Source organism: Stegodyphus dumicola, chromosome X1 (assembly GCF_044657685.1).
Source record: "Stegodyphus dumicola isolate Sdum_Otavi_A_Nest chromosome X1, ASM4465768v1".
Taxonomy (NCBI): domain Eukaryota; kingdom Metazoa; phylum Arthropoda; class Arachnida; order Araneae; family Eresidae; genus Stegodyphus; species Stegodyphus dumicola.
In genome coordinates, this window is record NC_140780.1 from 225,935,423 (window position 1) to 225,959,757 (window position 24,335).

The following is a 24,335-nucleotide window of genomic DNA, read 5'->3' on the forward strand; positions in this document are numbered from 1 at the left end:
TAAAGAAATCTTGTGTTATATTAATTGTAAGCCATATAATGAAAGGGATGAGTAAAAAGGTAATCTTGGTAATAGTTAATGTATTTTATTTAATTTTGTAATTTAATAAGAAACTTACTTTAAAAAAAATAATAATTGTCCGCTTTGTAGGCATTAGCATTATTGCTGAGCTAATGAGTTGATGAAGTAAAACTTTTTTGTCTTGAATGTTAAGCAGATTTTCAATAGCCTTTTATATATGTTATTAATATTCTGTGTATTTTATTATGTATACATGTTACGGTGAAACACCGAAATCTGGAGAATGCCGACGTTCACCGATGAATGTCAACATTCACATAGTCGCTTTGTGTATGTCCAAAATATTTTCCAAATACTCTTATTTCTGACTTACGCCGGTGAATGTCGACATTCACCATGTACTAATGGTGAATGTTGAACATATAAGAATATTATATTTCCTTCTCCATAATTCATTCACGAAAAAACGCACTTGAGACTCAGAATAAGAACTTAAGAATATAAGAACTTAAAACACACAGTACTTTCAAAATGAGAAAGGAAAATAATAGAAGTTATAAACTTACCAAATTATGTGATTCAAATCGTATTTATTGCAACAACTTAAACTATTATGACACTTTGAATTGCACAAGAGGCCCTTGCTTTTACAACTGCATTTATTTGTGGAACACTTCCTTTTAGAATGGCAGTGTGTACATATACTCCTCTCTTTTCGACCTACACCGGAGCATATCTGTGATTGTCGACATACACCGGTGAGGGTCCGAATGTACAAGAATGTAAAGAAATATTCAATCTTTCACCGACGTATTTGGTGAATGTTGACATTCTCCGGTGAAAGTCGACATTCTCCAATTTCGGTCTTTCACGGTAACATACATATGTGCATGTTTATAGCATGTATGTGCACTAATATTGTGTTTCCTTTAGTTGCAGCAGTTGAGTTGTAGCATGTATCCTTTTACTGGAAAGTTTTCCTATACTATTAAAACTTCTTATTTGAAATTTTGTTTGAATTTTTGTGATTTTGCTACCAGGTATAAAAAACTGCTATTTTAATTTTAGATTTTAATGTTTTTTTAAATTTAGCCATAGATATCAATTAATAAAAAAATATTTGTGAAATAATATGTTGCTGTAAAGTGATATGTCATTTGAAAATTATAACATAATGTATATATGACAGGACGCTTATAAACCAACTGAAATTAGTCTGATTGTGTGGAAATTGTTCTGATTACCAGTAAATGGTGCCAGTGTTGCACATAAAACGTGACGTGCATTTTTTGCTTCGGCAGATTGCTCCACTGTACGTACTTTTTTATATTTATCCTTGATTTTGGACCCCAGTTGAATAGGAGGAATTAAGTTTCTCTAAAAATAATTCGATTTTTTTTTATTGTTAAAATATTTTCAATTCTGTTTGATTAAATTTACCACTGAACTGCCTATCAATGTAAATATGAAACTTTTTCTTTTTAAAACAATTTGATGTCAATCATTTCCTCACAGAGTCTTATGGTAACAAAGAAATTATTTGATTATTTGAAGTTTATTGAAGTTATCATATTAGCAATAATTTTTTATTTGATAGAACATTTCTTGTCTGCTGAAAAGAATTTTTGAGTTCAGTTACTAACTAAGGCTTAAGTTAGAAATGTAATTAAAATATTCAAAAATATACGTTTAGAGAAAGCTAGATATGCCATCTTAACATAAAAGTTTTAAAAATCAAAGTTATTCAGAAGTATTAAAAATATCAGTCATTAATCAATTAATTATTTAATTAAAATAATATACTGTAATGTGGGGTAGATAAACCACTCTGCCATATATGCTGCACACATGGTTATTGACTTTAAAAAAGTTAATCAGATAAGCCACACCACAGTATATGCTGTATCAAAGCATTTTGAAACATGGCATTTATTTTATTCATTAATTCTTCATTGATAACATTTTATGACATTTACAACATAATTATAGGCATTTATCTATAAATAAATAAATAAATAATTTATTACATTGAACTTTCAAAATTGAATTCTGGTTTCTAATTTGTCTATCACCATAAATTATCATATGAAAAAGTATGTAAATTAAATAATTAAACAGAAATTTATAATTGAAATAAACTGCATTTATTTATTCAAAATCTGGTTCATCAATGTCAGAATTAAATAAACATAATAAATGATCATCAAAGTCACTTTGATCACTTTTTTCTTAATCACTTCTTTCAACAAAGCTATTTTCATTTTCTTCCCCCCTTCTTTATTTTGTGTGTGACTTACAAAAGTTCTAAAGACAGAGGAAAAATAAAATTCCTTGAGATATGCTGCTCTGACAAATATGCAGCAGACTTAAATTTTCAGGTTTTAAACATGCCAAAATTAGCTGCACGAAATCACGATACTCAAAAAATTGGAAATATTTGTGAAGATATACTGTATAGTATTTCTAGTTTAATGCTCGGATTGATTATCATGCTTTATTTACTCACAAATGCAGCCTCCTCATATGAAGCTTTTCTGATCTCTCCTGAATTTGTGAAGGAATTGTGTCCACTTCACATCCATTCCTCCCATTGCTTTCATAGTTTGTGCATGAAAATTATATTGATGGGGAGATCTAGTAGCTTTAAAATTTTTATAAGCCCACCTGATGTCTCTGAGATATTGGTTCTAAGTTTTTTTGGCTTCAGATTTCACTGTAACCACTAAATGGTATTGCATTGAATCTAAAATGATTAATTAGTTCCCAAGATTAAAAAAAAACTTTTTCTTTTCTTGATAAATTTCTGTTGGCCAAAATAACATAACTTATTTGCACATCCATCCTTTTTTATTGGCATAAATAATGACCCCTTTAGAGAAGTTTCCTTTTGGAACTGTGTTTCTTTTAACAATTATCAAAGGGTTAATGTCTCCATTGGCAGCACAAGTAAACGCAAGTAAACGATACACAAGTAAACGATGTGTTTTCTTTCTCAGTTATTAACACAAATAGTTTTTTTAATCTGTTGAATGAATGGTCCTACTTGGAAAAGAGTCAAAAGTTATGGGCACTTCATATATATATTAATTATTTGCCTTATATTCAAATTTTCTTCTTAAATTTTCTAATATGTGTACTAAAAAAAAAAAAAAAAGAAAAAAAAAAAACTATCTTTTTTTTCAAGCCACTCTGCGGGAGTTTCTGCCCAACTTCTTTTTTGGTCCTGACAGATAATTTTTCATTTCATGAATCTAATTAAGCTCTAATTAGGTCCTCTAACAGTTTTAAATGCTCATTTGTTGAGCAGATACTTATGCTTGAAGGCAAATTCTAACTGTTGACATTGATAAACCTTTTTCTCTGCATTCTGTTGTCCATTTCTCTAAACTGTCTTCCAAAACAGCCCAAGCTATGATGTTCTGACAATATCTTTTATTCTTAGACATTTTCTCTAATTCTTATTTGAATTTTCATTGCCATATGCATCTCTTATCAACTTGAAATTCTCTAGTTGCAGCCTTATTTCCAATTTCTATCATTTTTTTTTTCCCATTTTTGAAAGCTTAAAAGCAGCTGCTTAACATTTTCTTCAACTGGGAACTATAATATTAATTTTAAAAACTGAACAAGCTTGAATCATGCAAGCACTACAATAAGTAAGCTGTTAGCAAGGCACAAAGCAATGAAAGAGATTCACATGTAAGAATGAACACCGAGTTTAGTCAAAGAAAAGTTCTTGTTGCTGTTAAAAGGAAGGTGGTCATTAGAAAATGCAGACAAAATCGTGGAGTACAGCAGAAAGTATAGGTATTAGTGTCTTTATGCTGAGCACACTCTACCTTAGTAAATTGAGTTTCACAAAAGTTCAAACTTGTTGCACTGCCTTACTGCAATCTGAGGGCTTGTATCACACTAAAATGTTGCAGCAATTTCTACATTAACCATTTTGCTTGTGTATAACTCACAATCTAAACCAGCAAAATTCTAAAGACAAAGGCTAAATAAAATTTCTTCAGATATACTGCTTTGACAAATATGCAGCAGACAAAAATTTTCAACTTTTAAACATGCCGCAGCTTAGCTACTCAAAATTGCGATATTCAAAAATTGGAAATATTTGTGATGTACTGTATGGTTTGTCATTTACTAAAGTTCTGAGTACCTGTAGTTAAGTCTTCAGTATCATGCTAAGTGCTATGCTGCAGAATGGTTAGAGTTACCAGATTAATCTGTTAGTGGAAAGAGCATACAGCAGTCAAGATTTTCCTTTGGCACATCTCTGTGCTTTTTAATTATAACATATGTACTTCCATATTTCTCCCCTATTTTACTGATTTTATTGTACAAAATTTGATAGGAAATATTTAACAAATAATTTAATATCTGAGGGATAAAGTTACAGTAAAAACATAACAAAAATTATTCATGGGTAAACTACCAATAACTGTGACAGTATTATTCAGTTAAAAGAAACCTATTTCAATAAGAATATACACAGTAATATTAACATTACAATATCTAATAAGCTATCTTGATTTCTGTTTTCCTATACCTTGAATTTTGCCTACTCTTATTGTTGTCCACTGTTACTTCCTAGGCATCAAATTACTCAGCGCTGCTGTTTATCTTATTTGGCATAAAGCTCAACAGTTAGGACATTTAGACAAAATCCTGATACCAGTTTCTGTGATGTAACAAAGTTTACTTGCCTAGCAATGGCATAAAGTTTATGCCACCTGTGTCTTGCAGAGCCCTCATGTGAATGCTACATAACTTTTAACTTGTTACTATTGTTAATGAGTGGAAAGGGGAAGGTTCAGTGTGAGCTTCAAAGGTAGTTGCAGGGATTTGTCTTTGTTAGCAAGATGAAAGCTGCCTTGATCAGTCTAGTAGCTAATGTATCATTGGGTCCAGTTTTGAATCCTAGAGAATGCTTGGATATATGCAAGTGTTTAGTGGCTTTATGCCATGGGGCCACTAAAAATAGATGACAAGCAGAAAGCCCTCCCAAGATGATTAGCAGTAGGGAGAGGGATAGAAGATCTGTCGACCTTTCCTTTTGAGGGGATTCTTCTTTGAAATTTAGGTAGAGCTGGGAAAAGTCTTATATAAAATGCTCAGAGTGCAAGCCAGTGAGTGCATGTGCATCTTGCCATAATAAAATTCATGGATTTTGTGATATTACTGTCAGTCTAGTATTATGTTGAAAAAATTAATAAATTTAACCTTTTGTTAAGCTAAACTTTCTGGCACTGGTGCAAAATAGAAAATAAAAACAAAATATAACTCTCTACTCTGTGAAACCAACAACTGATATAAACCAGCAGAGTTGCCAACTCTCCTGATTTTCGACCGCTCTCCCGCGAACCCGATTTACAATATATTTCTCCCGACGTTTTCTTATTCTTAATATTTCTCATGATTTTTATGGAACTTGGCTTAATACTTTGTTATATGAACAAAAAAAAAAAAAGTGATTTTGTACGTCTGAAACCAATTGAATTTTCTCTAGATTATATCTAAAACAAAACCTTGCGAATTAGATAATTTCTGCTTTGTGAGTGAGAGCATATACATATTCAGAAATGTCGTTCTCCAGTTCTCCAATGGGCATCATGCTCCACTGCGTGTCACCTGGCATATATTAACCAATGAAGACAAAGCAAGCTGTTATTTGGATGTTCTTTAGTTATTTCGGTCATTTTGTCCTGAGTTGTGTGAGTACACGTGCCTTCAGAAAATAGTTTTAGAAATTATCATTATGTCTATGAGAAAGGTGAAATACTCGTGTACATTTCAAAAATCGTACACACTTGACTTTCCTTCCATTATTTCCTCAAGGAAATGTAATAAATTTGCAAAATCGAAAAACCGCCTGTCATTGTGATTTTTCAATTTCGCATGGTGGAAGGGCGGATGTTCTCAAACATGTGCGTACACAAAAACACAAAGACAACATGAGTTTTTTGAAAAAAACGAAAAATTAAATTTTTCTTCGGAAACAAAGGACCAAAATGTTATTAATGCAGAATGTCTGTTCTCTGCCTTTTTACTGGAGCACAACCTACCACTGAATGCATCGGATCACGCTGCAGCTTAATTTAGAAAAATGTTTCCCGATAGTGAAATCGGTAAGAAATACTCAAGTGCAAGAACCAAAACTGGTGCAATTGTTAAAGAAATGGATTTGAAAAATAAATCTTCAGTTATTGATTGCATTAAAACAGCTCCGTTCTGCCTCTCTACGGATGGAAGCAATAATGCTGATTCAAAACTGTATCCAATTGTTGTTTCTTTTTTTAATCCAGAGTCTTCAGAAATTGAGTGCAATTTACTTTCTGTCCCCACTTTAGAAGGACATTTGACAGGCTTTAATATAGCACAGCTAATTATGAAAATGTAGTCCCTCTGTATAATTGCTTAGCACTTGGTGCCGATAATGCACCAGTATTGATAGGCTTAAAGACTGGTGTTGCAGGCATCTTAAGAAAGGAAAATTCAGATTTGCAGATTATGAGGTGCACCTCATAATCTGCAAATGTCACCTCTTAAATTTAGCAGCTGAAAAAGGGGCAGATTCTTTACCAATAAATGTGGATGACCACATTGTTGATATTTACTATTATCTTGAAAGGAGTTCTAAAAGGAAGGAAAAATTGAAACATTTCCAACGGCTGCATAACAGTAGTTTACAATTAGAAAACTTGGATGAAGTTATAAAATCAGCTAGGATTGACACCCAGGGGAGTTTAATTGGAAAACTGAAAGATGCTGATGGAATTTTAAAATATAGTGAACTGTCTAGAATTATGTTGGCCATCTTGACAGTTCCCCATAGTAATGCAGAGTGTGAGAGGATTTTCAGTGTTGTTGCGAAAACGAGGACTAAATTTAGATCTAATATTAGTGATGACACATTAGAAAAACTTTTATTAGCGAAAGCAGGCCTACGTGGCAATTGCTATGAACAAAATTATGAAGTTTTCTTTCTTAAAGAAAGCAAAATCTGCCACTGTTTATAACATTTGTACGAAAACTGATTAAAGTTTTTTTTTTGTTTTGTTTTTGTTTTCTTAAATGATGGAAGTAATAAAAATGTTTTTTATGTGTAAGGTATTTTTGTGTTGTTTGCATTTAAGAATTAGTTACTATTTAAAGTTAATTAATTATTAAAAACTATATTTTCATCATTTAAAAAGTCTTTTTAACATTGTGAAAAATCTCCCGATTTCTTAAAAAAATCTCCTGATTTTCGATTGTCATAGGTTGGCAAGTATGACTCAGTTAATTCAATAAATACATAACTTTAAAAGTAAATTCATTTATTCATTTGAGATTCAAATTCATTAAATCAGTAAACAGGAATAACTTTTCTCCAGTGCCTCGATATTTCAAAGCATATGATCAAACATATTTCAATAAAATATTATCAAATATATTTCAATAAAATATTATCAAATATATTTCAATAAAATATTATCAAATATATTTCAATAAAAATGAAATTAGCATTTTATTACAAATTTCTGTAAATTTGCAATCTCACTTTATAAAAAAATTGATATTTACCTTAAATCGGTAAAATTAAATACACAATAATTTTTGACTCCCTAGAGAAAGCTACAAATTCATTTCTTGAAATCCATTAATATACAACTTCATAAAACACCTGGAAAGAAATATCCACACATAAAGATCCATCAGCAGTTCACCCCCCCAAAAAAAATATATTCAGTTATAGTTCAGCTATTTTGAGAGGATCACATAATAAATCTTCTAAAAAGTTGTGATTAGATGTTGTGTTTTTACATTTTAAAAGCCTACGTTCTATGTAAAGCTAAAAGTCTTTAAAAACTTAACAGTTTAAATACATGGAGGGATCAGTGTAAAAATACATTTAAGAGTTAGCAATAAAACACATTTATTAACTTTCTATATTAAAAATAAACATTGAGGCTGGGATAACTGGCCAGGTCTCTATATAAACATTCTTTCAAAAAATAATGATTGTTTATGCCAAACTATTAAAAACACATTTTTCCTCTGTACATTGAACATTTTTCTCCTTTTAAATCATTGCTACACATATTCTATGATCATTAAGCAGAGGTTCATAAGAGACACTTGTGAGTAATCTTTGTCGTCAAAATTGGCAAAGAATCATCAAAAGTTGTAAAATTTCACAACAATTTGGGGACATTTTGGTCTTCTTCCTGTATAACTGTAATGGGAATTGTAAGTGAATAACTGTAATTAATCCTGTAAGTAACTGTAACCATATCCGGCCCTCGTATGCCTTCCAGTATTTTCAAGAAGTACTAGAGATTTCTTACCGGCTGGAGGAAGTCTATATAAGCCTGAAGAGAGCATCAGCTCTCAGTTATTAGTTCAGAGCTAACCTCAGCACATTAAGATATCCATGAGAGTTTCACCTTTTAGGTGCACTTAGCACTGCATTGTGTTTAACCTTATTAGTTTGAAGTTTAATTACTGATTGTTGTATGTGATACTGAGAAAAGCCATATGAGTGCTTTTGTGGAAAGTTCAAGAACTGTAAAGAGTTTCTTTTCGGAAAAAATTATCAAGTTATTGTCAATTCTGTGTGCATCCAGTCCATTAGGAAACTGTATACATGCAACAATACTTTGATTGCTATGTCTTCAGTCAAAGTATTTCTTTTGGGTGGTTTCAGTCAAAGCGTTTGGGTTCAGTCAGTATTTCTTTTGGTTTCTTGTGAAATGCAAGTTAATACTCGATATTTTCAACCTAGAAGGAAACCTAAAATTGTGCTGTAAATTGCTTCACAGATTTAATTTTTAGATTGCAAGAATGTCTAAAATTTCATATGAACATTTCTAAATTTAAAAAAAAATAGTGTTATACCTTTAATGAAACAATAATTATATAACCCTAGATTAACATTGTGATAATTTTAAATGATGTAAAAGGTTTTTTAGTCATCTCATTAGCTTAAATATTATAACTGAATTAAATATGCTGCAATTTTTTGGAATTGTTTCTGCCATTTAAAAGTTATTTAACCCTTTAACTGTGACATTCAGCGAACAACTCCAGATATCAAGTCCTGGACTGCAGACTGATGTTTGAATTGGCCATTTTTCAGAACAAGTTTGAGGGAGAAACAAATCATCTAATGAGAAATCTCTTGTTAATTTAGCCACAACGTAGAGTTTTCTTATGCTGCATTGTGAAACGCTATGTAGAAAAGTATTTAATATTTTTTATTTTCCACTTAAATTAGAATTTTTTAGAAATTCCTTTGTGCCTAGTTAAAAAAAGGCTGATTTGTTTGGTTTTATTGGTTTAATTCTTTCCAGAAATGGTGCTTTTGTGGTTCTTAACATATCTAGTTTTCAACATTACCCTCATCTACATAATTTAGTTGCTGTGGTTCATCCTTCATTTTCTTCCAGTGATATGTTCTTGTTTTCATGCTTCAAATTATTTGCCAATACTGCAAATTGGATGATGCCTTAATTATTTAGTTTATGTAAATTGATAAAGCAGATTACTATATCTTGGCTAATTTAGTTTCTGAAAAGAAGTGTAATTAAAATGTACTTTATTTTTGTATTGTGTAGTATGTATTTAATGAAAATATATATATGAAAATTAATAATAATAATATATATTATATATATGAAATTAGTAACATAATTTTTGATTTAATTTTTAGTGCCATAATTTTTAACTTAGCTTAGCTAGCACTGTATGCTACATCTATATAGTATACACAAAAAATTAACTTTGTGATATGTAAATCAATAATGTGATTAATTTGATTTACGATGTTTTGAGAATTTTGATTTTTATGCATAAGCATGAAATTTATTTATAACATTAATTTGAATTATTGGATATCAAACTGAATTTTGTAGTTTTCTATTTTATAATTGTAATGGCACTTATAAGCAACTAGAACAGGGGTTTAAAATGATTTGATTTTGAGTTATGAATGCCCATTTCAAGATTTTGAGAATAAGGTGAAGTCAGAATATTTTGGACTCCTATGACAACTTTAATGTATTTGCTTGAGGCAAGAAAAATGAAAATTATTAAACCGCAAGAAAAATAAATATTGAAAATCAGTAAGTGGTAGGTGACCATGTTACAGGATACTTGTAATTCCTGCAAAAGGAGTTTTACATATGTTTAACTTGCAATTCAGTTGCTTTAGAACCCTGTTTATCCAAACTAAATATCCTATTTTGGATAATTTTGTAATAAGAATAATCCACAATTACTATCTTCAGCAGTTATAAAACGGAAAGCTTGAACTTGTATTCCATCAACAGGGACACCAAAGCTCATTAGTTGTTCAGTTTTGTAAATGTGCTCGGATCCAGGCTCATCAAGTAATTGAACCTAGACAAGAGCCATTGGGACTTTAAGTTCAAAACTGACACATGATACAAACTTTTGAGATGTTAAATCCTTCATTGAATAATTCCTATTTACAGCTTTAGTAGGTTTCATTGTACACTACTTCCACTGAATTCTTTTTGTTTCAAAATACATCACCATTACTGTATGTGGTTAATACTTCCAGGAAGAATTTTGATAAAGTCATCTGTGATTCTTACTGTGAAAACAAAATCTTTTTCATCACAGAGCTTTTTGAGAAATTTATTCAATTTAAGCAGCAGGATGACCATTATTGGTTTCTTTCCAGAAATGGCGCTTTTGTGGTTTTTAACATATCTAGTTTTCAACATTACCCTCATCTACATTATTTATATTATTATCAGCATTTACGGTACCATCATTACTACGTAATGCACTAAATCTGTTTACATTGCTAAGATCAATGTTATTTCTTAATACTTTATGAAGGTGCACAGTTTGACTGGAGGAAAGGAATCTAGCATTGCTAATTTTGTCCCTGTCCCTTTTTAGTTTTCTTAGGGCTTTTCAATGTATCAGAAGGGTTACAAGCAGAGTTATCTGCTCTTTTTTTCACTATATGTGAATAGGAATTACTACCCACTATCAACAGTTTTTATAATCACATTATTACAAGAATTCACTACGGATTTGTTAACTGTCTTAAATCTAGTGAACTTACCTCTCAAGTTGCTAATCCTGTCTTCTGTTCTGGCAGTTTTTAAGAATCATCCAGTGTGGAGTCTTGTCCACCTGGGAATTATATAAGAATTACATAGGAATGCCTGGATTCCAATATGGAACAGTAATCAAATTTTTCTTTCCATGTTCTGAAGAACGTTATCTCTGCTTAAATGATCAACTAATTTAAATGTTCTTTCACTTATAACTCTGCTTTCACTTTTTTCACCAGATTTGTCCAAATTTGCATTGTCCATGTCGATCACTGTCCAAAGACATTTTGGTATCAAAATAATCTTTCAACATTATTCTATTGTTTGCTACGGTAATATAAAAAGCCCAGTCGTCAGTATGCTCACACAACAGAGCTCATGGTCACTGTCAGAGCATACAATATAAACATCTGTTTCCTGCAATGCCCAGTGGTTGAATGTAATGGATAATGTCAATGAGATCAAATTTCGTATATTTGTGATTCAGTTTTCAAATAAAGTAAATAAATTACATGTAAATTTTCAAATAGAAGGTATGCAATTGTAATCAATTAATTTTTCAACTTGAAAAAAATTTTCATAATGTTTAATGACTTACCTAACTGGAAAAAAAAGAAAAATCCTTTGTTTCAGAGTGATTCTTTATGCATATCACAGCTTTTCTACAGCTCTTGAATTTCAAAAAAAAAAAAAAAAAAAAAAGCTATAAGGAGGAATAAAATTAGAGCAAACACTTTTTATGAGGATTTTGAAAATCAGTGTCGCCTATCTTACTAGTTTTATGCTGACACATTTCATTGGATTTATTGATCAAATACTTGACAGAACATAGCAAATAAAGTGCCTTTACTTATATACTTTACTATATTGTATCTATTATGTATGGCTTGGAATGATCATATTTTCACTCAAGGCTGCCCAAGGAAGCTAAAAAGTTAGATAAACATAGCCTAGACAGAACAAGCATTCTAAATTTAGTTTATAACAGAAATTTATAAGCATATAAAATATTATTACATTAAAAAAGAAGTTTAAATAAATCTAATGTCACATTAGTAATTGTGAATAAATAAAAACTGCTAAATTTTTAGATTCCTCATCCCCTTTTTTTTTGTCCTAATTTCATTATCTTTTCTTTTTCTTATAACTTGTAGTTATGTATTCTTGAAAATGTCTGAATTTTTCTCATATTTGGTAGACTATATCAGAAACAGTGCTAAATAATATTACAGTACAAAGTCTTTAATCCAGACTCGTCTGGACTTCGGCTATTCCGGATTAGGGGTTTTTCCAGATTATAGATCATCAATTTACATCTGCATCGTCCGTTACCATCCGTTATCGTGCATTACCGTCCATTATACATTAAACGCGCATGCGTAAACGTATTATGCACATGTGTAAATGCATATGCGCATGCATAAAGGTATTATGCGCATGCCTAAACGCATTATGCGTTTACCGCACGTGCAGAAAGTTTGTAGCTTTGAGGTCCGGATTAAAGACTTTGTACTGTATACTTTATTTTAGAGCATTAATATATTTTCCTGGTCAAAACTACTGTTAAAATTATCTCAACTCTTTTGCACATGTAATGTGTGTTTCAATTAAAGATCATTTTTCTGGAACCATAAATCATTGTTTCATAAGTATACTTTACATTTTAAATCATATGTATCTATTTAAATTTGATTAATTTGACAGTTAAATCTGGTTACTTATTTCAGATGAAATGCTGCAGGATTAATACATGGGTTGCCATAAAAATCTGTACACCAAGAAAAAGTCAAATGAAATTTTACACGTGTGAATGCAACCTTGATATAAATAAGTAATTGCAAAATTAAAGCGAACGGATTATTTGTTACATGAAAAACTACAAATGAACGGAGGTTTTAGTACCCTATTTTATCACCTGTAGCATGAATACATAGTAATATATGGGCAGTAACTGAGGCATTCATGCTCTTAATTGTGGTCTACATAGTCTCATTCCTCAGTTGCTGTAAGCACACCTCTAGTTTGGCCAAACTCCTAGGCTGTCCAACTTGTCATTTCAAGTAATTTAACGCATTCTTGATCAATATCGAATCTGGGGTCAGGCAGGCCAGGAAGGGTTGATAATAGTATAAACATTTCTGTGACACCCTTGTTATGTGTGGCCGAGCATTGTCTTGTTGAAACATGCCTCCTGAGAGCTCTGCTCTGAATGGCAACACATGTGGCTGAAAGCATCATGAATATATGGGGTTATGGATCAATATTAGAGGTGACTAAGTGTTGTGTCCTATGGCACCCCATACCATCATGCCAGCTGTAGGAATGGTGTGGTGCTGTAAAGTGAAGCAGAATTGAGGCATTTATCACAGGCTTTGCACATGTACAATGTTGTCATCAGTGTTCAAATTTAATCTCACTTTATCTCTGAATTTTGTTGTCTTCTGATTCTGTAGAGTACGATGTCACTCCAAACAGAGGTGATGGTGAACAGGTGTCATTGACAGCACATAGCGTGTTTTTAAAGTAAGGGACGTTTTGTTGTGTACACTAATAAGTGTTGCGCGGGCGGCAAGGAGTGCTTGCGTCATGTCCCAGCAGCCCTTGGAAACAACTTTTCTCAGTTGCAGCTGTGTAGGTAACCTGTATGGTCTGTTCTGTGCCTTTAAAATGTTCAAGATTATCAAATCACCTGCCCCATTCATCGTACAGTCAGTAATACGTTTTTTTATTAGCAAGAAACCTGTCTACTGCAGACATTCACTGGCAGATCTGTGCAGTTTATGGAGCTACTGCCTTAAGTAAAGTGCGTAAGTGGGGCAGAGACTTCAAACCTGGCCACGACAATGTCCATGATGAGTCTCCTGCTCTGGTCACCCATAGATGAGATAGTGACTTCAGTTGAATCGAAAATTCTTGAGAACAGCTGCTTCACTATAAGCATTTTTTCAAACGAATTTCCTGAAGTGCTAGGATGTAAAAACGGCCGTGACCTCTTGGTTATCAGAGCAGGCAGCAAGTTTCTATGAAGAAGATATTCAAAATCTAGTTCTAAGGTATGATAAGCCTTTAAAAAAACATGGTAACTATGTTGAAAAATAGAGAAATGTATGTAGAATCTGAAAATAAATTTGGTTTATGAAAGTTTTCTTTCATTTGGTTTTCGTTTTTAAACGGCCCTTACTTAAAACACCCCTTGTACATTAGCTCATATTGAATTTGAATGTGTTGCCTGTGTCTGGGTGACAGACAGTGGTGCTGTGTGTTTGTCAAGTGATGTGATAATCATCTTGGCTGTTGGTCTGCCAAAGGTGACCTGATTTTGGTCGTCATATATGCAACGTCTCTCTCGTCCAGTGGTCCGGTCAGAATAACCTAGGTGGCAGGCTACTCCAAGCTGACCACCTGGTTTTTATCATCCAGATAAATCTTTTCTACTGAATTCTGATATCTGATCATGTTTTCTTCAATGGTTCTGTAATAGCATTCCTAGGAAAAAAGCATATCTGAATTGCAGAATAAGTGCAAAATGCCTGTGTTTACCTTTTTTGGGCACCAGAGAGCATGAAGTTTAATCCTGTTTAGTGGAAATGTGCAACTAAACTGTATATCTGATTATTTGCATATCCACCTGACACATACTTTCATGCAAGCTTTCATTATGATCTGACAATTACTTATTAGTGTGTAAATTTTTATGGCAATGAGTGGTCTATAATTATGTTATTCTGAGATGAAAGATTTCTGTATTCTACAGTGCACTGCAAATCATCCGAGATGTGTTCAATAATGTTGAGATTTAATGAATTAGGTGGCCATGGTAAGAGCTCTAACTCAGATGAGTGTTCCTATGAGCATATTTTAAGTTTCTAGGCTTTTATGAATGTGTATTATCTTCTTAGAAGAAGCAAGAATTATCAGAATAAATTAGTATAACTAATAAAAATGATTATAGCTACAGTGTTTGTCTGTCAGAAATGTGTGTAGATGTAGCAGAGATCTCAACAAATTTAGCTAAATGAATCCCATATTGCAACAGGGCTACTTAATTTGTAGTCTGATGTTGACCTGTGGGGTAAAGGACTTTATTATGCAAATATATCTGGAAACATGTCTTATTAGATTAAGCTACTCATTTCAAGTCCTGAAGTGCTTAATATCCAAATTCCTAACCCAAAAGTGCTGCGTAATTCTATCTGGCGCTTTCATAAAGGTTGGTGTTGACCCCTAAATCTTGTATAATGAAGGGAACAATTCTAGAGTGCTTAGGTTGTTTGTTTGAGGTTCTGGCTTTGAATTCCAGGATTACTTGAGACAGTAGTGTTACTGTGCTAAGTGATGCTTACCAGTTAACATGTTCACACCAGCATGCATCACCAGTGGGCCATGCTTGAGTCTCCCATCAAGCTGTGTGCTTCACTGGTGTGTCATGCTCATTTCCCCATCAGGTGGCATGCATCACTGAGGGGTCACACCCGAGTCTCCCATCAAGCTGTGTGCATCACTGGTGGAGCACACTCGATTCTCCTATCCAGTGGCATACATCGCAGGTGGGTCATGTTTTAATATTTGATCAGATGTTACATACCATTAAAAAATATGTCGTTCATTTAGTAACAAGAAAAATTGTCATATAGTTTAAACTTTAAATAATGGAAATTTAATGTATGTTGAAAAAAAGTAGGACTTATTTTATCTCAACATTATAGCATAACTTATAAAATAAAAATTCAGTATTAAAAATATTACACATTCAGTATTGTAAACTTAAAATAATTGTTTATTTCTTTTGATGAAATTTTTTAAAGCAATTTTAAACAGAGTGCTGGCTGACTATGACAACGATTACAACATATTGTTACTTTTTAGTTTTCTTCACACTATACTGTTTACCTTTTCTTAATAAGCATTTGTAACATTTACATCTACGTCTTGTTTTTCTTGCAGACCCTTCATACAAATGAAGAAATTGAACCCTTTTTTGATGGTATTTGCTTTCCAATTGCCATTTCTTCACTGTGGTGATTATTGGTCAAAAGGTGATCAATAATTTGTTCTCTAAATTACTGGGCAAACAGTTGCACATACAATGTCTGAATAAGGGATAGTACCCTGCCGCCAGATGAAGCAAGGCATGAATTTGAGCACCGTCTCATGGCCAAAAACCTGAATATTAGTGCCAGCGTGAACATGTTAATGTCGTTCGTGTTCATCCAGTCTTCTATGATAACACTGTTATTCATAATTTCAAGGTTTTGCTGGAATTTTTGCAGTCATTTTACTCTTTTGAAATGGTCATGAAGGAAATTTCATACTTCGCTCTAATTCCGAAATGCTGTGACCCATCATACAAACTGTTATTATTAAATAGCATTAAAAAATCACTTAAATTGTAAAAATTTGCTTCTCTTAGATAGGGAATAATTCTAGAAGCTATCACGTGTCTATTACTTTATATGCACACTAGTGGACATACCACTGCTATGCATGGATAGTGTTACTGTGTATTCTGCTACACTTATCTGTATCTTTTTTTCCCCATTTCAGCATATATTATATCAAGTTGCCTACCATATTTACTTTGCCTTCTGTAACTGTGTAATTTTATTTTAACTTTATTCATGTTGTACACTTCCCCATGCTTTTCCCATTATTTTAAAATTTTTATTAACTTGCATAAAATATTTTTTCTTGTGCTTTAAGTTTCATATTTCTGATTCTGAATTTTTATTTTTTATGAAAATGAAGTTAAAAAGTTTAAAGAAGCCATAAATATGTATAAAACCTTTTACATTTTGGGGGGGGGGCATTTAATCATTAACACAAAATATTTCATTTCTAAAGTAAGTGTTATGACTTTGTTGCTGTGTGTCCTGCTGTACACATTTTCTGTAAAGAATTAAACATTTGTCTTCCATATGTTGATGTCAGTTTGCCAGATTCATTAGAACATTCTCTCAGATTTTCATTAATGAGACTCGTACAACCCTATTTATATCATGATATTCAAGTTAGTAATTTAGAAGTGAAATGTTAACCATTAGTTATAACTTGCTTTGAATAATAATTAGTCCATAATTGCCAGTAGTCAAAATGTGTTTTAAGTTCAATGCCTCGCATCTTTTTTTTTTTTTTTTTTTAATGCATTGTAGTGACTTCTGTTTTGCTGACTGTTTTGAGAAGGTTGTGTTTGTTTGTTTAGCCATGGTGCCCAAAATTAAGGATGCAAAGACGAAATGTGTCGTATCTTAAAAAATAATTGGTTTATTTTCATGAAATTTTTTATACTGATGCCCGATGCTATGAGACTTTAATAAAGTAAACAGCATAAACGTTTTATATGAAAGAACCAGAAACGGACAGAAGATGATATCTCGTATTTCCAGAATGGTTTACCTAGTAATTGGTGTGGCTGCATCTTACAACAAGCCCTGGCAATGTGAATGAATTTGCTAGTCATAGCTGGTAGCAATAAGTACCATTTTTCTAAAATTTTGGATATTAATGTATGGAGGGTCGTTGGAGAGCATTGATGTCATGCAATCGTTTCTGCTAGAGGATTCCAAACATTCAATACTGGATTTAAATCTGCAACTTCACTAGCCTACCAGATTCTCAATCAATCACTTAAACAAATGCAAGAATTCATTTTGGCTGAAATAATTCAATGTTATGTGTTTCCTTGTTAGAAACAGTGTTCTGTAGATTCAGAAGACTCCCATTTTCATGTCTTCTTAACAGGTTAAACATTAAGCCCTTGTCCAGCTGTTGCTGTTGCATTTAATATGTTAAAAATATTATCCTTTTAACAGCGGCAGTTGTTTGCGTTACATTTACCATTCTCTAAATAAATTATGGCATCAGTTTTTAAATATAGATGACAGCAATTTTGAATTATTGCAAAAAATCTGTTAGTAACTTTAATTTTGGACACCAGTGTAGATTTGATGTCTTAACTTGACTATTGTTAACCATCAAAGCATTAAAATACCTTTTGAAGACCTATTGAGTGTATTAATCACTCTTAAGTTTAGGCTTAAAATATCTTGGAATTTAACAAGACATTGGATGATAATTCCAAGGGCTCTTCATGAATAAATTTCAAGAGGAGCACACGATGTTGGTTTCACCGATTTTGCCCAAATTCCCGCAATTGTTAGGAACTTTAATAATCTCTGCTTTTGTCCAAGTTATGCAAACAGTTCTCGTAAATAAGGTACAAAATCGAGTCTCTCTATTATCGTTTCAATTTGTTAAACTGCCAGACACTTCAGATGGTCGAGTCTTTAGTGTGCTTGAGTCTGAGACAAAAAACCTAAGGTATTCCTCCAAGTACTTTTCAGCTTTTTCATTTTAATAGTTTTACTTGAGGGTGGATTATTTGGGAAAATGCATTTATAAATAGAAAACGGAAATAAAAGAAAAACATTCAGAATAATTGTAAGTTCTTAGGTTTTTCTGATTTTATTTTAGTTTAATCATAAATTTATTTATGATTACTAGAGTAATTTGTTGCTGGCTCTAGAGTAACTTGCTTTTCTCTATTTAATTTTGCTTTTCTGTTTATAGTGAATTTGTATGTATATGTATATTTAGATAAAATTTATTTGTTAAGAAGATAAATGCGGAAAATCATCAGACAATGAAAATTTCAAGACCAGATTTTTATTTCTTCCTTCTCTCTTCATTGCATTTTACAAATCAAATTATTTACGTTTTTAGAAAGATTGATTCCACCCAAAATAAAATGTTTTTGAAATATTAAGCAGTATTTTCCCTTATAAATCTTCGAAGCTGTTAGCATTTCTAAACTTCCTTTTGATATTTTACTAGTTCTGATGGTTATCACATAGGTATCAGGTAATCACACATATTCCAATATTAGCTTATACAAATGAGAAGCACTTAATTATTTTTGCTATCAAAGGGTAAATTTCTGCAAAGGATTGAATTTTGATCTTCTAACAGGGTGATTGCCGATTTTGAGCAATAAATAGTCACAGTTGCATAACCTTGTTTTTGATAAAAATTTTAACTTTGCTCTTTAAGTGTATATCACAAGACAGACATAAAAGGAAAGAAATGTAGATAGCTTAATTTTTCACAATATTTTTTAAATATTGGGATTCAAAGCAATGTGAATGCACTGAGACAATCTCTAGCTTGTACTTTGTGACATTTTTGCATTAATCATTTAATGAGCCAGAATTTCAACGGTTTAACCCAGTCAAATTGGATGCATGTTTTATAGAATTTTAGACTTTTAACATATTTCTAACAGATGTGATATTTTAACATATTTCTAACAGATGTGATAAACGTATATCAGAAGAATGATATGAGACAATTATTCTTAGTTAATTTAAATTTTCATATTGTTCTTTAAAAAAAAATTCTGAAAAGATTTTTGTGAGGAATAAAAATTTTGTGAAAGAAAGAGTTACACAGGCTAGAAGTTTGCACATAACCATTCAGCTATAGGAACCTTTGGGAGATTAATTAATTTAAATGATGAATGTGTTGCATATAATTTTATTAAATTTGACTTTTTAGTTTATTCCTCAAAATTGTTTTGTAAGCATTTATAAAAGCTTTGCTTTTTTGTATAATTTTGTAGAATTAGGGCAAAATCAGTGAGTACAATATCAAAGCTTTTGTTAGTTTTCACTAAATGTCTTTTAACTTTCATAGCAATGTAATATCATTTGAAAGAGTATGGAAAATCTTTCAAATTTTTATTTTGTAAAAGTTGAAAATTGTCCTCAAAATGTTTTAAGAAACTTGCTCACCTCCTTTGTAAAATTAGTGAGATAATACCAATGTGGCTTAACTGAAGAACAAATTTCCAATTTCATGAGCTTAAAATATAGAGTTAATATATTTTTTATATTATATAAGTTTTAAATATGCTCTGCGGTATGCATGAGCTTTAAAATCCAGTTAATCATTTAAGACTTTATCAAGCTAATATTTTTCAAGAGTATAAAACTGTTTTATAACTGTAATTTCTAAGGTTTTATTATTAGATTCTGTTTAATTGGATATTAGTTAATTTTCTTTTCCAGCAGTCAGATTTTTCCATCCTTACCATTAATCCTATTTTAATATTGTACTTAATTGATTGAAAATATAACATCCTGTCACAAAATTTTATCATGCTTCATTGTAAATTTTCTTCTTGGTTCACTTTTCTGTGAGTTCAAGTAATGAATAAGTAATTGTGAAGCTTTCAGTACTGTGATAGCAAAATACATTTTATGTTGCTGCTGTAAAACAAATCAATGCAAAAGAATGCAAGGAAAAGACCATCATTAAATTTTAAAGCTTGAATAAGAGATTTTTCTTTTAATTGCTAGTATTTGTGTGGTGTTCTTAATTATAAGAAAAGCATGATATAGCTACTGCTTATACTGATTCAATTGTTTTAGAAAGTTCAGTATTTTTAAAACAGCATTCAGGTTGTCAGTTGTTTTCCTGTAAGTGTTAGCAAAACTTTGAAGTTATTTTATTTGAGAAACTTCATTTATAGTTTGTCTTAAAACTGATTTATTTTATTTAGATCAATAACCTTTAAACAAGGCACAGTTATGATTGGTTAGATTGCTTAAAGAGTTTTTTATTATTTTCTAATTATCTTAAATATGTATAATTATGTTTCCTGCCTGGTAACCTTTTAAAAGTGCGTAGAATAAATTTCATAAATGGAAAGTTGATACTTTTTTGTCTCAAAATAAAAGGAGTATTTCTGGAATTCATCATGCTTGTAAGAGATCTACACTAGCCTGTAACCATAACAAATTTGAGGGTTTTTTTTTTGGGGGGGGTCTGATTCTGCTGTGTCATCATATTGCATTAAGCTTACTTATCTTCTAAATGTTGCCTTTTTTTTTTCAGTAGGATCTCTTTAAGTTAAAGTCAGGCTTCCATAATTTTTTTCTGAACATTCACTCTTGTCGTATGTTTGAGTTGCCAAGTATATAAAAATCAATAAAGAAATGAAACTTCTTATCTAAGTATCCAAATTTCACAAAGAGCTGACCGAGCGAGGTTTTAAGATTTTTCCTTTCCCCCATGATTATCTTAATTTTAGCCTTATATGTGAAGTGAACAACAAATTCTTTACTGAAATTTTCTTTTAATTCTTGGAAGGGAATGTATTGATTTTTCTCTGCACATCTAGGATAATTTTATATCTCTAATAAGAAGGCAAGTTCTTTTTAGATTTCTGGAGATTAAGTTTTCATTTATATAAAGACAATTTGATTGTTCCTTGAGTTGCTGAATTTTATTTAGAGTTAAAAACTTCACTTCTGAAATAGTTATCAATAAATGCACTTTCTTTGTATACTTGTTTATTGCTTTTGTTTTCTCATCCACATGATGTGCCTGGCCATTTTTTTTTTTTTTTTTTTTTTAATTTACTTTTACTCTATTCTTATTTTTCATTTCTAATGAACAGTATGATGTGTTTTACATTTTAAAATTCTAATTCCAGTATTTCTGTTGTGCTTTTTAATTACATAATATTTGTGTCAGAAAGAATAAAGTATCATAACCTCCTTTCTGAAACTTGTTAACCTATTATATTGTTAGAGCAGGTGATATTTAGCTACACGAGACAATAACTTAATTTTAGAATCATTTGTTGCTGCTAAATAATTCTTTTGGGACCTTTTTTAATCATGCCTCCCATATAATTGTTCTAAATTGTATAAATAGCTTCTAAGATCACTTTACTTAGATCAGGAATGTAAAAGGAGTATCGTGTAAATAATTATTTTCGAGTTGTATACAAGAGAGATTAGATTACATTGTTTGAAAATAGAAAAGCATGCAAGGGATATCTTCCTAAGTCAAAGAATGCCTCCATGGAGGAAGTTCTAAGATATACAGAAGATGTATTCATGTTACACATGGGGAAATCTGCAAAAGCAAACCCTGCAGCTAGCTTGTTTGTCTGGTCTTGAACACAGGTTGAACTACTGGTATTCAGTGGTCATAATTACTCTGGCCCTGGTTGGGGTTTGTTTGTGTGTGAGATAAAAAGAGGGAGAATCTAGAAAAGTGGTAAATCAATTAATGGAATGCTGAAGGGTGCCACTATATTAATGACCGGTGAAATCTCTCTTGCAACTAAGAAGTAAAACAAATGAGATTAAATATCACTCAACCTGTAAGTGAGAAAGTTTTGTGGCAAACATGTCAACATAATCAAGAAACTGTTAGTAATAAGACAGTTGTGTATAGAGAACTTTTTTATCATGGAAAGAAAAGTACTTTTTATACTTAATAGAAGTAAAATGTGCTGATTGAGCTAGTCAGTTTGTTCCCAAAATGCTTTAATCTTCAAGGTGCCATGTGACTGGGACTGCTGATTGAAATCAAGAATTACCATCTATTAGCAAAATAAAAGTATGAATTGCATTGGCTTGTAAGTCTGATGTATTGAAGAAGGATTTTATCTTAGTACTTATGAGTATTTAGAATTCCACAAGTGAACATAGAGATAGGTATGACTCAGGGTTAAAGAGAAGGGCTAGGTCATTTCTTTGAGTTACTCCTCACTGACGCGATCCTCGTAGGGGGCGTTAATGGGAATTAGTCAGACGTCAGTATGTTGCATCAGCACTGAATTTGCCTGTTTAAAACTGCAATTCCATTCTGCTGTAAAGTGATGTTCTAGCAATGTGGATGTCCACATTAATTTTAATTAAAAATATTTGTTTTCTAGTAAAGCGGAGTCAAAGTCAAACTGGCGGCCATGAAACTAATATTATGTGGCTCATGAATACATTTCTTGCAAATTAATTAGCATTAATATGACAAGAATTTGAGGAAAACATTTAAGATTATAATGGTTTGAAGTCCAGTTTTACGTTACCAGTTTGGTTAACTTTATTAACACTTTTTCACTTACAAATTTCTGCAATAAGAAAACTCGCTTTATTTTTTGTACATGAGAACAGTTCCATAACCCCCACTGTAGTTGAAAATTGATAAGTCTACTAAAAGATCTACTAAAAGAACCGGACTACCGCCGAGTATCAACAATTTGTGATTAGACTTTCTAGTAATTTCCCTCCAAGATTACAAACTTCATCAAATTCGATATGTCATGAAGGGTTTTAGCTGAAAGGTGTCATAAAAAACAAAGATGTTTACAAAAATTTACCTACAAATATTATTTTTTCTATATACGTCATAGGAAAATCTAATAAATAAATGAAAGGGAATTATTATTCATTATTCATTCTTAAGTTTTGTCCCACTTGGGAAGCTTTCGTATATTTCCTTTAGTTTAAATTAAAAAGTAGGTTATTTAGTAGTTACTTCAATACATTACAATTAGTTGAATAAATGCCAGTCTGATAATTTTAATATTTAGCTGTCTGTCCGAATTACAAATTGTAACCGAGAGAAATTTCTTGCAGATACCAACTTTTAGATTTCGAGCAAAATATAGGTATAAATTTGATATTTTTCTTTGCGTTATTTTTCTTTGTATGTTTTGACAAATATCTAGTAAAACATTTTTAATTTATATTCATTTGCGGTTTTGCAGCTGAAGATGATGGTTCGGTAAAACCATCAAAACTAGTCCTGTGAAAAATTTTTGTAGGTATAACGCTGATTTTTGTTGTTTGACTTCTGAATTAGTATTTTTAATTTAATTAGCAAATTTTGTTCTGCTGAAAAAAAAATCCTTCTTATATTTTTTTAATTGCTGCACCTCAGCTACTTGCAAATTGTGCACTGGCATGTGTGCAATGTAAGTTTCAGACCTCTGTTGTAAACTATCATTTATGTAATATGTCTTTTTGCATTGGAGCAAAGTGCCATAAAATTCATGAGAGAAATAAGTGCCATAAAATTCATGAGAAAGGTTGGGATACTGTATTCATGTTTTTCCAAAGGTCACTTTGCTTTTGGTGAAAAAAGAAAATTATGCATGTTTCAAAGATAGAATTCTATTAATGTGAAGAACACAAAAATTTGCAGCTAACGTTTTCTGTGCAGTGATTCTGGAGATGATATGAAAAATCACTTGCTTGGACTGTTGCAAAAGAAACTGTTAAAATCCAATATTGTTCTGAAAAAAGAAACATAATGCAGAGTGCTTTTGAAAAACATGTATTAAGTTTGAATAAAATTAATTTAGAGGCCTACTACGAAAATGATGATAGGAATAATAAATGAGATATGAACGATTTTAAAATAGAACTCGCAAATGACGATGTA

At 31.5% G+C, this 24,335-nt stretch overlaps 1 protein-coding gene across 3 annotated transcripts in view; it reads left to right on the forward strand.

Annotated features, from left to right (window-relative positions):
* Positions 1-24,335, forward strand: part of LOC118181053 (uncharacterized) — a 112,090-nt gene that overhangs the window by 77,451 nt on the left and 10,304 nt on the right. Inside the window, exons 5-6 of one of the 3 annotated variants that reach the window (XM_035350128.2) lie at positions 955-977; positions 9,084-9,249. The exons of the other annotated variants lie outside the window; for them this stretch is intronic. Coding sequence (XP_035206019.1) covers positions 955-977; positions 9,084-9,129 — 69 coding nt within the window. The 3' untranslated portion in view covers positions 9,130-9,249. The remainder of the gene's footprint in view (positions 1-954; positions 978-9,083; positions 9,250-24,335) is intronic. 3 annotated transcript variants of the gene reach the window in all.